At 44.4% G+C, this 12,852-nt stretch overlaps 1 protein-coding gene across 4 annotated transcripts in view; it reads right to left on the minus strand.

The window, feature by feature from the left end:
- Window positions 1-4,790: 4,790 nt before the first annotated feature.
- The window catches only part of ENDOU (endonuclease, poly(U) specific), a 48,377-nt gene continuing 40,315 nt past the window's right edge, over window positions 4,791-12,852 (minus strand). For all 4 annotated transcript variants that reach the window (XM_075591703.1, XM_075591701.1, XM_075591704.1 and 1 more), the window contains 4 exons: window positions 12,449-12,562; window positions 12,016-12,122; window positions 8,946-9,088; window positions 4,791-5,911 (listed from right to left, as the gene is read on the minus strand). In XM_075591703.1, coding sequence (XP_075447818.1) covers window positions 5,800-5,911; window positions 8,946-9,088; window positions 12,016-12,122; window positions 12,449-12,562 — 476 coding nt within the window. In that variant the 3' untranslated portion in view covers window positions 4,791-5,799. The remainder of the gene's footprint in view (window positions 5,912-8,945; window positions 9,089-12,015; window positions 12,123-12,448; window positions 12,563-12,852) is intronic.

A 12,852-nucleotide genomic window follows, 5' to 3' on the forward strand; every position in this document is an offset into this window, starting at 1 on the left:
GAAGCGCTGTCACCAGACGGATCAGGTACAACCCAGGCTCCCAGTAGCGGAGGCTCAAACCTCCTGTGAGCCGCAGGTAAAGCAGCACATACACCGTAGCTGCCATATCTCCCAGGAGATGGGGGAAAGTGCGCTACATAAGTATCACCAAGTATTCATGCATGAAATGTAGCTTAACAGACAGAAAGTATCAATAGATACTGTATATTCACTATCTTTAGTGAAGTATCATTAACAAAGATTAACTCTTATTCTATACAATAAATGTTAATGACAGTTAACAATATATTAAATGGGAAATCCCTACTAGATCCAAAGGTAAGTGACAAGTTAAAGTGTTTGCATCTGAGTAACTGATGCCTTTTTTACCAAAATCTGACACCTACACATTTTAAAAATATTATTTCATGGTACAGTATGTAAATAGTGAGCTGAGACCTTGGAGGGGTGTGAATTCCTCCGACTGCTCCCTTTTGTGTGATGTCACTGTTTGATCAGTAAGTGATTTTACAGCCAGAGCTCTCCTCTCCCCTTAATGTTTGTAGAGTGTGGAATGGGACAGCCAAATACAGGTACCTCGACATGGCAGTAGGCTTTTGGCAAAAGTATGTAACTAAAAACTCTCTTTTAAAAGGAATTAAAACTAGGGTGACCAATGTTTTAAAAAATAGAAACTGGGACACATGCAAAAACAATATTTATAAAATAAACTACATCACTTAAAAATAAATATTATAATAGCGGCCCCAATTTTTGATGTATTATTGGTTTATTTCAGTTTAGTAACAACGCAAACTCTCGAATGTAGCAAAATGATGGTTTGGTTTATATTAATGTAACCCATCTACCCCCACCCCCGGTCGCAGATCGTACCCCTAGGGTGTAATGAGGGCTGGCTACATATGTACTGGTGGTGCATACCTGCTGGTAACAGGAGGGCCTGAGTCTCCCGCGATGGTATGGGGGATAACAGGGACAGGCTTCTGGGGTTATTTCCTTCATCTTCTAGTGGTACAGCGCCTCCATCTCTGGCAAGCCCTATCAGGGTAGGGTGAAATCCTTCCAGAGAAGCCCCTCAATGGGCGAGAGATTTCAGTCTCAGTCTCTTTGTAAAAGTAGCAAGTCTCTTTATTAGCACAACAGCTCACAGCTTCAGCAAATCATGTACAGTGGTCTCTTCCTCCTCCTTCTCCTCCAGACTGTACCCCTTCAGGATGGGCTGTCTGGGGCTCTCACTGCTCCCCGCCACCACCCCAAGGTACAGCCACTCAGGGTGGGGCTAGCTCTTCCCCCACCCCCTAGGCAGGGTGAGGGGCCCTGGTCCACCACAGTTCTATCAACTCTACTCAGGCGGGCCTGAGCTCCTCCAACTGTAATGCATTTCTCTCCTGGAACACACTCCTCTCTGATCCCAGGACAGAACTCAACAACTACTGTCTCTGACAGGAACAGGCAACTAACTTTAGACAGCCCCACCCATCATGATGTCAGCAGGCCCCTCCCCTGTGCCTCTTGCCTTCCACACAGAGTCAGGGGCCTACCTCCACCAATCAGGGCAGGGCTTGAGGCGGGGGAAACCCATGATAACTACTGGCGGCCTGCCCTTATGAGGACTTATACCAGTAGGAGGAAGATCTATAGCCCAAATTCTTACCAGGGCTACATTAATAAATCATTTCATTAGTTTACCAGTATATTTAAAATGTTTTTTCTTTGATATAAAATCGGTAACATAAAAATGCAGTGTCTATTTTTACGGGGTTAAGAGTTTTAAGTGAGCTTAAACAGGGTATATCTAAAAACCGGGACATTTGAATGATTTTGAGAACATTCTCAGGACATTTAATGAAAATCCGGGACATGTAGTCACCCTAATTATAACTGGATTACTGAATCCGGGACGCGTGGTGACCCTAATTATAACCGGATTACTGGAAAGCAGTCAGTATTCCAATCTATTTTGGTGTTTGATGCAGTAAAGAGAATCATGTGTATTGACATTGGGTTACCACCTTTGCATGCTTAGCTATCCCCACGGTTTAAAAGACCCATCCCCCAACATGATATGGTACAGTAGCTTGCCTTGTTTTCCAGGGGTCCAAAAGTGGCAGGTTATCTGGGTTAGAACAAGATGGCCACCAAGAACTTCACCGCTTCAGGGTCCGCTCTCTGAACATATCATGCAATTTTTAGTAGCCAGAATGTTCTGGTCAAACCTAGCGGTTGAAATGTGACAGTGCTGGGGGTATGGATTACCTCTGCTTTTTTTGTTTCTACACCAACACGAATACTACTTTTTTTTTATTATAAACATGCCGCACAATTACTGTCTTTGGAAAGAAAATTGCATTTTTTTTTTAGGGCCCCTTACTTATACAGCATGAATATTGATTAAATCACTGTAACTACAGTCTAAAGAGTATTGTCGCAATAATTCATAAATATAGATCTTTTTTTTAATTGCACTGCAGCTTTTTGAAGCCATTCTGACCACTGGTGGAAACATAAGTAACGCGGGTGCATTATTCAACCTCCCAGGCCTTTTTCCCACCATTTTGTCAAACTCAAGGCTGATATTAAAACAGAGGACACACTAAAATGAAGTAAATGCTTTATTATGGTATTTGACTCATTTTAACACTTAACACTATAATATAGTTCATAACGAATTAAACTATGACAATAAGAAAAATTAAATCCCAAAGTAGGGTAAATTCATTGTTTATAAACTATTTTGAGTTCTATAGTAGAGGTTTTAAAATTATATATATATATATATATATACAGCTAAACCCCGTTATAACGCGGGTCTCGGGGTCCACCCCGAGACCACCGCGTTACTAACGGGGTCGCGAGAAAAAAAAATGGCCGCCGCGCTTTAGCGCATATTCATCCCGCGGGACAGGAGATGGGAGCGGGCATGTCCCTCCGCTCCCCGCTTCCCCCTGTCACCGCGGGACAGGCCGCGGGGCAGGAGATGGGAGCGGGGATGTCTCTCCTGTCCCCGCTTCCCCCTGTCACCTCGGGACAGGCCGCGGGGCAGGAGATGGGAGCGGGGATGTCTCTCCTGTCCCCGCTTCCCCCTGTCACCTCGGGACAGGCCGCGGGGCAGGAGATGGGAGCGGGGATGTCCCTCCTGTCCCCGCTTCCCCCTGTCACCTCGGGACAGGCCGCGGGGCAGGAGATGGGAGCGGGGATGTCTCTCCTGTCCCCGCTTCCCCCTGTCACCTCGGGACAGGCCGCGGGGCAGGAGATGGGAGCGGGGATGTCTCTCCTGTCCCCGCTTCCCCCTGTCACCTCGGGACAGGCCGCGGGGCAGGAGATGGGAGCGGGGATGTCCCTCCTGTCCCCGCTTCCCCCTGTCACCTCGGGACAGGCCGCGGGGCAGGAGATGGGAGCGGGGATGTCTCTCCTGTCCCCGCTTCCCCCTGTCACCTCGGGACAGGCCGCGGGGCAGGAGATGGGAGTGGGGATGTCCCCTCAGGTCGCCGCTTACCTCAGAACCATGCTGCCTGCATGGAGGTTGTAGCGGGGGGTTTCTTCTCCCCACCGCTGTCCCCGGTGCTCCCGCTGCCTGCGCGGGAGGAGGGGGGGGAGCGGGTGGTGGTGCTGGTCGCGGCCCGTCTGTGTAGAGTGAGAGAGTGTGTGTGTATGTATATATGGGAGAGAAAGTGTGTGTGTGTATATGGGTGTGTGAGTGTGGGTAAGTGTCTGAGTGTGTGTGTAAGTGTGTGTGAGTGTGTGTGAGTGTCTGTGAGTGTGTAAGTGTGTGTGAGTGTCTGTGAGTGTCTGTGAGTGTCTGTGAGTGTCTGTGAGTGTCTGTGAGTGTCTAAGTGTGTGTGAGTGTGTGTGAGTGTCTGTGAGTGTGTAAGTGTGTGTGAGTGTGTGTGAGTGTGTGTCTGTGAGTGTCTAAGTGTGTGTAAGTGTGTGTAAGTGTGTGTGAGTGTGTGTGAGTGTCTAAGTGTGTGTAAGTGTGTGTGTGTGTGTGTGTGTGTGAGTGTGTGTGAGTGTCTGTAAGTGTGCGTAAGTGTGCGTGAGTGTGCGTAAGTGTGTGTGAGTGTGCGTGAGTGTGGTCAGTGTGTGTGCAGTGTGTCAGTGTGAGCAATGAGCAGTGTGTGTGCAGTGTGCAGTGTGTGTGCAGTGTGGCAGTGAGCAATGAGCAGTGTGTGTGTGCAGTGTGTCAGTGTGAGCAATGAGCAGTGTGTGTGCAGTGTGGCAGTGTGAGCAATGAGCAGTGTGTGTGCAGTGAGTGTGTGCAGTGTGCAGTGTGTGTGCAGTGTGGCAGTGAGCAATGAGCAGTGTGTGTGCAGTGAGTGTGTGCAGTGTGTCAGTGTGAGCAATGAGCAGTGTGTGTGCAGTGTGCAGTGTGTGTGCAGTGTGGCAGTGTGAGCAATGAGCAGTGTGTGTGCAGTGAGTGTGTGCAGTGTGCAAAAAAAAAAATGTAAAAAAATTTTTTTTAAAAAATTTTTTTTTTTTTTTTTTTTTTTTTAAAAAAAAAACGGGAGCCACGGGAAAACCGCGTTATAACCGAATCGCGGTATAACGAGGCGCGTTATAACGGGGTTTAGCTGTATATATATATATATATATATATATATATATATATATTTACTACTATTTTTTTCTTGATACCTTAAAAATTGTTGTACAACGTTCTACGCTAAATTAACCATTTATGCACAAAATTAACTAATTCCCTGATTTTGGGAATGTATTAATAGCTACATCTATTTATCTATCTATTCTATTTCCTACAGCGATTCTCAGTACAGTACGTCCTTTTTTTAAAATGAAAAACAAAACTGCAGGATTGTTTGCACAATAAAATATATCCCGGCCTTGCACACAAAGTAACATATCCAATACATGTAACATTTTAACCTGGGGGAGAGAGTTATCACCTCTCTTTCACTTTCCATCCATATCTAGGTGTCCCAGAATAAGCAGCTAAATATGTAGTACAGCAGGTGTGGGCAACTCCAGCCCTCAAGGGCAACCAACAGGCCATATTTTCAGGATATCCCTGCTTCAGCACAGGTGGCTCAATCAGTGGCTCACTGATTGAGCACCTGCACTAAAGCTGGGATATCCTAAAATCCTGAAAACCTGTAGTACCTGTAGTAGTACCACGGCACTATAAATCACAGCAGCCCCATGCTGTATACAGTATGTTCTTAAATATCGGGACGCGTGTGGAAAATCAATTTTGACGCTTAGGTTGTAACTAAAATCAGTGTAGTTAATAAGGTCTCCCAGCTTCAAACCTGGAGCAAAACCATTGCAACGGCAGAACCAGATTTATTAAAAGCAACTGGTGTATTTCCTCTGATTAATACTGGGGTTTGTCTCAGTTTTGCCACTAGGGGGGACTTTTGTAAATAAAAATAAAATTTAAAATGTAGGTATTTGAACTTTTATAGCTGGTTATTTACTTTTAATTTGTGTTTTGTTGAATGATAACATTACAGTATAGTCAACTGAGACCATTTATAGGAAGACAAAAAACACATTCATAGCATGCTCTATGCATACAACATACAATAAAACAAAAAATAAAATGAATGTGCTATTTTCCAACACATTACTGATGTAAGATCTGTCTAGCAGCTGGTATTGAAGCCACAATTGTACTCTTGAGGTGAATAAAATCCTTGATGGCAGGATTTTGCATATGTTTGGTAGTGCAATAAAGCCCTGTTGAACTTTGTTTACAGTGAGTGTCAAATTTGGGATGTCCTGGGGGTACAGCAACTGAACTCTGACAAGCAGCAACACATCCCAGGTTTGTTACGGACCAGTTTAACACACAGGGTAAGCCGTGGCAATGAACTTTTTGCCATTGCCGTAAGAGGTCTGGGTCCATGTGTAGGTTTGTATACTGAGAGAGTGTCCTCCCAAGCTGACTTTACAACTGCAATAAGAAAGACAGTTATAACATTAGTTACAAGTAATTTACAAAGAGAATGTGAAACAATGCCACAAAAACAGGACTATGACCCACAGAGTGCGTTCTTCACAAAGAGGGAAGACAAAGACAGAAAACACACAAAAGTAAATACAGGCATACCCCGGTTTAAGGACACTCACTTTAAGTACACTCGCGAGTAAGTACATATCGCCCAATAGGCAAACGGCAGCTCACGCATGCACCTGTCAGCACGCCCTGAACAGCAGTACCGGCTCCCTACCTGTACCGAAGCTGTACGCAATCGGGGACACTATAGAGCCTGTTACACATGCGTTATTTACATCAGTTATGCACGTATATGACGATTGCAGTACAGTACATGCATCGATAAGTGGGAAAAAGGTAGTGCTTTACTTTAAGTACATTTTCACTTTTCATACATGCTCCGGTCCCATTGCGTACGTTAATGCGGGGTATGCCTGTAGATCTCATATCCTAACTTTATATGTTAAGATATCTCTGACACTGATTGATGGTATATTTGGTGAACATATTGTACAGTTCCGTCTACTTTAGTGATAGAAGGCCTTACAACCTATAGGTAGTTTGTTTTTACTACCGTATAATCTCATGGCTGTGGAAAAAACAGTGCAAATGAATTGCACAGGATTATCAAAGGAAAACTCCAATTACTTCCATCAACATTCATTTTCTATGATAAATATAGGGGGGGTGGGGGGGTTGCCTACGTTTTGCAATAGGAAGACTTTACTGAACAATAACTATTGCTTTTCTATATCCACTATTTACTATTGTGTTTGAATTAATTAAACCCTCCTCGTATATGTAATAAACTAATAAATTGGGCAAATCAGACCTTTGACTTGAATTATGTTGAACTTGTGTATAGCATCTATGATAGGATTCTGTTCAAACGAAGTTACTTGTTTAGTATAGTAGTCTGGGAATAACTAGTATTATAGGCTAAAGCTGTTAAATTCCAGGCATTATTGAAATCCCTGCTCTCTGATTGGATAATGCTTGGAATTTTAACCAATCAGTAATGGCCTTGAATATTTTGCACCCTGCTTGGTTTTTCAGCCAATCAGCTTTCAGTTCTCATTCACAAAGAGCGAGATCAACTCTCAGACAGGGGAGGTGATTGGACAGGAGGCACCAGCAAGGCTTTTCTCCGCCCCCACCCTGCCTGCAGAGAGCTCCGCACAGAGTGAGGGGAAAGATTTGTGTGTTTTGTGGGTGTAAAGAGAGGCAGCAGTGTTTTATTGGTGTGTGCGTGTGCGTGAATACAATGTATATGTATATAGAGGTGGTTGTGTGTATGTACAATTTCCTATTAATATACTTGCAGTAAAAGCAAAAGAATGTAGACAATCATGCTGATAAAAAATCAATATGACTACAAAAGTGTATCTTTTTTATGAAAAATTAAAAAATAAAATAAAAAAAATAAGCCTACATTTAGCCTTATTAGGGCATTATTGGCCAGTAATGCCCTGGTATTTGGGGATTATTGCTTAATAATGGGCTGAAGGAGTGGCTCAGTGAGTAAAGAACTGATTCTGAGTTTGAGGGGAACCTGGTTCAATTCCCGCTGTCGGGATTTTGGGCCTCAGGCACCTCCCTGTGCCTCAGGCACCAAAAACATACATTGTAATCTCTACAGGTCAGGGACTGTGTCTGCAAAATGTCTCTGTAAAGCGCTATGTAAAATCTAGCAGTGCTATACAAGAACAAACAATGACTGTATTAATTAATATGTTTTCACAGGAGCCAGTAACTATTGTGTGTGTAGCTGATAACTATTACTAGTTACAACTTTGTACACTACTTTATTCATGATGAAAGTACTGTGAATAGGTAGAAAACGCTATCCGTAACTAATTTGATGTGTGTAACATGTAACCAGTGACGTGTATAACGGGAACTGGTAACTGGAATAATTCACATACATTGGTGGCTGTAGCTGGCAACTAGATCTATTTATATTTAACAGCTTTGAGAATGGCTACTAGATTTATGAGCAAAAGTGAAGTCGATAAGTACAGTTCAATACATTTTTTTACAAAGGAAAATAAAAATGTTGACTAGTTGTGTGTAACAGTAAATGTCCATATATACGAAGTGCCCTGATTCATCTTCTAAGGCTGTGGCCCCAGTACCTTCTACAGCGCACGCCTCGACGTGCGCTGTGCGTTCAAGCAATGACCCACCCAGTCAGTCCGGTCCCAGTTATTACCTTGTCGCGCACATTTCCTCAGCGGTCCGCGACAGGTTTTCAGTAAAGACTGTGAAATGGAGTTTAGAGTGTGCGACGGCGGCATAGCCACGCCCCCGCCGGCGGTTCAGCCAATGAGGGCGAACCAGCCGCGTGAGGTCATGGCCACGCCTCTGCAAACCCCCACCACACCCCCTCCCGTCGCAAACTCTCCCTCTGTCTAGGACCGCAGATCGCAGTGCAGCACTGTGCACGCACTGCCCCCCCGCCGGGCGCACATGCTACAGTGCTGACTGGGACTGCAGCCTTACCTGGATCAACTCCTCGTATTCCCTGGTGTAAGGTGCACTGGTAAAAGTATAATTGCGCTTGTATTTTTCTGGTGTGCTGCAAGTCTCTCTAAAATGTTGCATTAACTGTAAATCTCAACGTGTGTGTGTGTGTGTGTGTGTGTGTGTGTGTGTCAGAAGTCGTTAACGAAAACTATTTGTGCGGATCTGACATAATTGAAAATGAGAGGTAACTCCCAATGTATGTTTTCCTAGTAATATATATGTCAGAAGCTGTTGATTTAGCTAATTACTGTACTTTGGTGAGTGCCTGAAGCAATTGACTAGTTACACATATGAGTGTCATAACTAATTAACAAATTAACGAATCAAGGTGTTTTGTTTGAACTGTGAGTGCTAAGAAGAATATGTGTGTGAGCATGGTAGGAATAATACTTATTTGCATATGTATGTGAGATGGGCAAAGTGGTATTACTAGGTACTATATGTGTGAGAGTGCTATGGGACTTACATCCTTCCTGGTCGAGTGATAAAGCACAAGGAGTATACGGCAAAATCAAACTCAGGACTTGAGCCAATGAACTGAGAGCCCACTTCCTTCATGAAGCCATCCCAGTGGAACTGCTTTCCCAGTACATCGGGGTAACTGGTCCACTGCCAAGATAAGCAAAAGCGGATCAGTGGTTTTATTGGGGAGCAAACATCCTACCATTTGCATGCAAAAATAAAAAGGATGCAACACAAATAACTTGCAGCTAGACCCTTAAAACTGAAATTATAATAGAAATACATATTTTATTAGGCTATTTTGATGTGCAGAAAATAAAGAAAAATCACATAAAATCATCAGTGCAGTGAATCCTGGAACCAAAGTGTGACAAGTGCACGTAATTAAAGAGGAATGGGATAACTGCCGGGCAGAGAGGAGGGGGGACATCACACTGGCCCCCTGCAGCTGGCCTGGGATGTTTTATCATCACAATGAACATTGTGAAGTTAACCTAATTTGTCCTCACAAACCAACTCAGCTGAAGTGTCAACACCGTAGGATGCTGGCAGGTCGTAATTAAATTGTCTCCCAGCCATTTGGGACACAATCTAATTGTGTTGTTTGCTCTGCTGCTGTCTTTTGGGATGTAGGGACAGTCTTGAGACACAGAGGGTCTGACAGTTACTATCATTGTGAGAGGTGAAAAATGTTGGAGTTAACTCTCAGTGACCCGTGAACAGGAGAGAACATAAAAACACAGACATAACAGGGCTGGGGACAGAAATACGGACATAACAGGGCTGGGGACAGAAATACGGACATAACAGGGCTGGGGACAGAAATACGGACATAACAGGACTGGGGACAGAAACACAGACATAACAGGGCTGGGGATAGAAACACAGACATAACAGGACTGGGGATAGAAACACAGACATAACAGGACTGGGGACAGAAACACAGACATAACAGGGCGGGGGACAGAAACACAGACATAACAGGACTGGGGATAGAAACAGACATAACAGGGCTGGGGACAGAAACACAGACATAACAGGACTGGGGATAGAAACAGACATAACAGGGCTGGGGACAGAAACACAGACATAACAGGACTGGGGACAGAAACACAGACATAACAGGACTGGGGATAGAAACACAGACATAACAGGGCTGGGGACAGAAATACGGACATAACAGGACTGGGGACAGAAACACAGACATAACAGGACTGGGGACAGAAACACAGATATAACAGGACTGGGGATAGAAACACAGACATAATAGGGCTGGGGACAGAAACAGACATAACAGGGCTGGGGACAGAAACACAGACATAACAGGGCTGGGGACAGAAACACAGACATAACAGGACTGGGGACAGAAACACAGACATAACAGGGCTGGGGACAGAAACACAGACATAACAGGGCTGGGGATAGAAACACAGACATAACAGGGCTGGGGACAGAAACACAGACATAACAGGACTGGGGACAGAAACACAGACATAACAGGACTGGGGACAGAAATACGGACATAACAGGGCTGGGGATAGAAACACAGACATAACAGGGCTGGGGACAGAAACACAGACATAACAGGACTGGGGACAGAAACACAGACATAACAGGGCTGGGGATAGAAACACAGACATAACAGGGCTGGGGACAGAAACACAGACATAACAGGACTGGGGACAGAAACACAGACATAACAGGGCTGGGGACAGAAACACAGACATAACAGGGCTGGGGATAGAAACACAGACATAACAGGGCTGGGGACAGAAACACAGACATAACAGGACTGGGGACAGAAACACAGACATAACAGGACTGGGGACAGAAATACGGACATAACAGGGCTGGGGATAGAAACACAGACATAACAGGGCTGGGGACAGAAACACAGACATAACAGGACTGGGGACAGAAACACAGACATAACAGGGCTGGGGATAGAAACACAGACATAACAGGGCGGGGGACAGAAACACAGACATAACAGGGCTGGGGACAGAAATACGGACATAACAGGACTGGGGACAGAAACACAGACATAACAGGACTGGGGACAGAAACAAAGACATAACAGGGCTGGGGACAGAAACACAGACATAACAGGACTGGGGACAGAAACACAGACATAACAGGACTGGGGACAGAAACACAGACATAACAGGGCTGGGGACAGAAACACAGACATAACAGGACTGGGGACAGAAACACAGACATAACAGGGCTTGGGATAGGCAGTGTGAGGGTTACAACAAGACGAGAAGTGTTAGACATGTAGATATAGCAAGACTCACTGTCTACTGCCCTGCGGTCAAAAAAGCAAAAGTCTGCGGCGCCGAAGACAGTGTCAGCTGCGGGTGGTTCATGCTTCCATATCAGACCCCCCCCCCCATGCCCCCACAGCGTTAGTCTTTCATTGCCGGGGCCCCCACGGTCGCGACCGCAGATTGCCCCGGCACCAAAGACAGTCTCGCTACATTGGTGGGAAGTGTGCCAATTAGAGATGTGCAAGCTTTCTCGCGGTCTTAGTCGAACTTGATTAAAAGTGAGAGAAACGTCGCTGCTGTAGGATTACCTATATAATATGAGCAGAAAATGTAGTGTACTTAGGGATGGTGGACACTGTAATTCATTGACAACCAACAGTCCTATCCTGATTACAGTGTACACCATCCCAAAGTACACTACATTTTCTGCTCTTATTCTATAGGTATTCCACAGAATTGACGCTTCTCTCAGATGCTACCAACCCCTTTTATTTTAACCATCGTTATATTAAAGCTTACATTTTAGCATACTACCACACCCCTACTACCATTGGGGTATCGATACACTAATACTATTACCACATTGGGGTATCGATACACTAATATCTTTAAGATCATCCCAACACCCTGGTTTGCATTACTGCGAAGTTACTACCCTACCATACAGTGTGGGACATCGAGTGCATGTAATCTGGGGACTCTCTGACACTGCCTCTCTCTCTCTCTCTCTCTCTCTGAAGTAGAGTACATCAGCCTTTTAATTAATCTAGGGCATCGTTTTTATCACCACATAAAGGAACTCACCGGCCCATCGAAGTTGTGACTGTAATAATCTACCAAACCCTTCTTTTCCAGGAGATAGAAGCGGATCCAGCTGTGGAACCCGGACACTTTGCCTTTCTTCACTTCGCCTGCGAAAACACGAGACCGGAGGTTTCAAATGTTTCACATTTTCTTACAGTTTCATTGTGCCTCACCTTGGTAATATACACTGTACTGCCACTCAAAGTACCTGTGTATTTGATATGAATTAATTTGGTATTATATTTCAATGCTAATACGGCCCTAGTTGATATAACAGAATACTGTACATTGTGATATTACAGCGTTACTTTTACCTGCTCTATCATATGTACCTGTGATGTGTGGTGCTGTGCTGGATTAGGTATACAATTCCCCTTTCCAACATCAAAGAGCTACTGTATAAATGATACCCTATATATATGGCAACACATACCCACAAACACATGCTCAAACCCGCTGGAATCTGCCTCTCCTGAAGATCGAGTGTAAAGTCCAAACCACATGTTCTGCAGGTCTTTCACAAACTCTTTCTCTGTCTGGTATATGCCTAGAACGGAAAAGCATGAGCAGTCGTACTTGTAACGTGGTTGAATATGACCCAAGAATCATTCTCAGAGTAAGAAGGTCCACCCTGCATTCTATACCAATAGCGTGCTCCCAATCACATAAAATATAAGACATGCATTTGTAAAAAACATGTTAAATGCACTTGTACCCAATAATGTTTTATTGATTATTCCAACCTGGCTGCAGGTAAAGTTTTTGAAAGAACAAAAAACAAACAAAGATGCCCAAAGCTACTTTTTGTCACATTGGAAGAAGCTTTGGGCATCTATG

This window comes from Ascaphus truei, chromosome 3, assembly GCF_040206685.1.
Source record: "Ascaphus truei isolate aAscTru1 chromosome 3, aAscTru1.hap1, whole genome shotgun sequence".
NCBI classification, from domain to species: domain Eukaryota; kingdom Metazoa; phylum Chordata; class Amphibia; order Anura; family Ascaphidae; genus Ascaphus; species Ascaphus truei.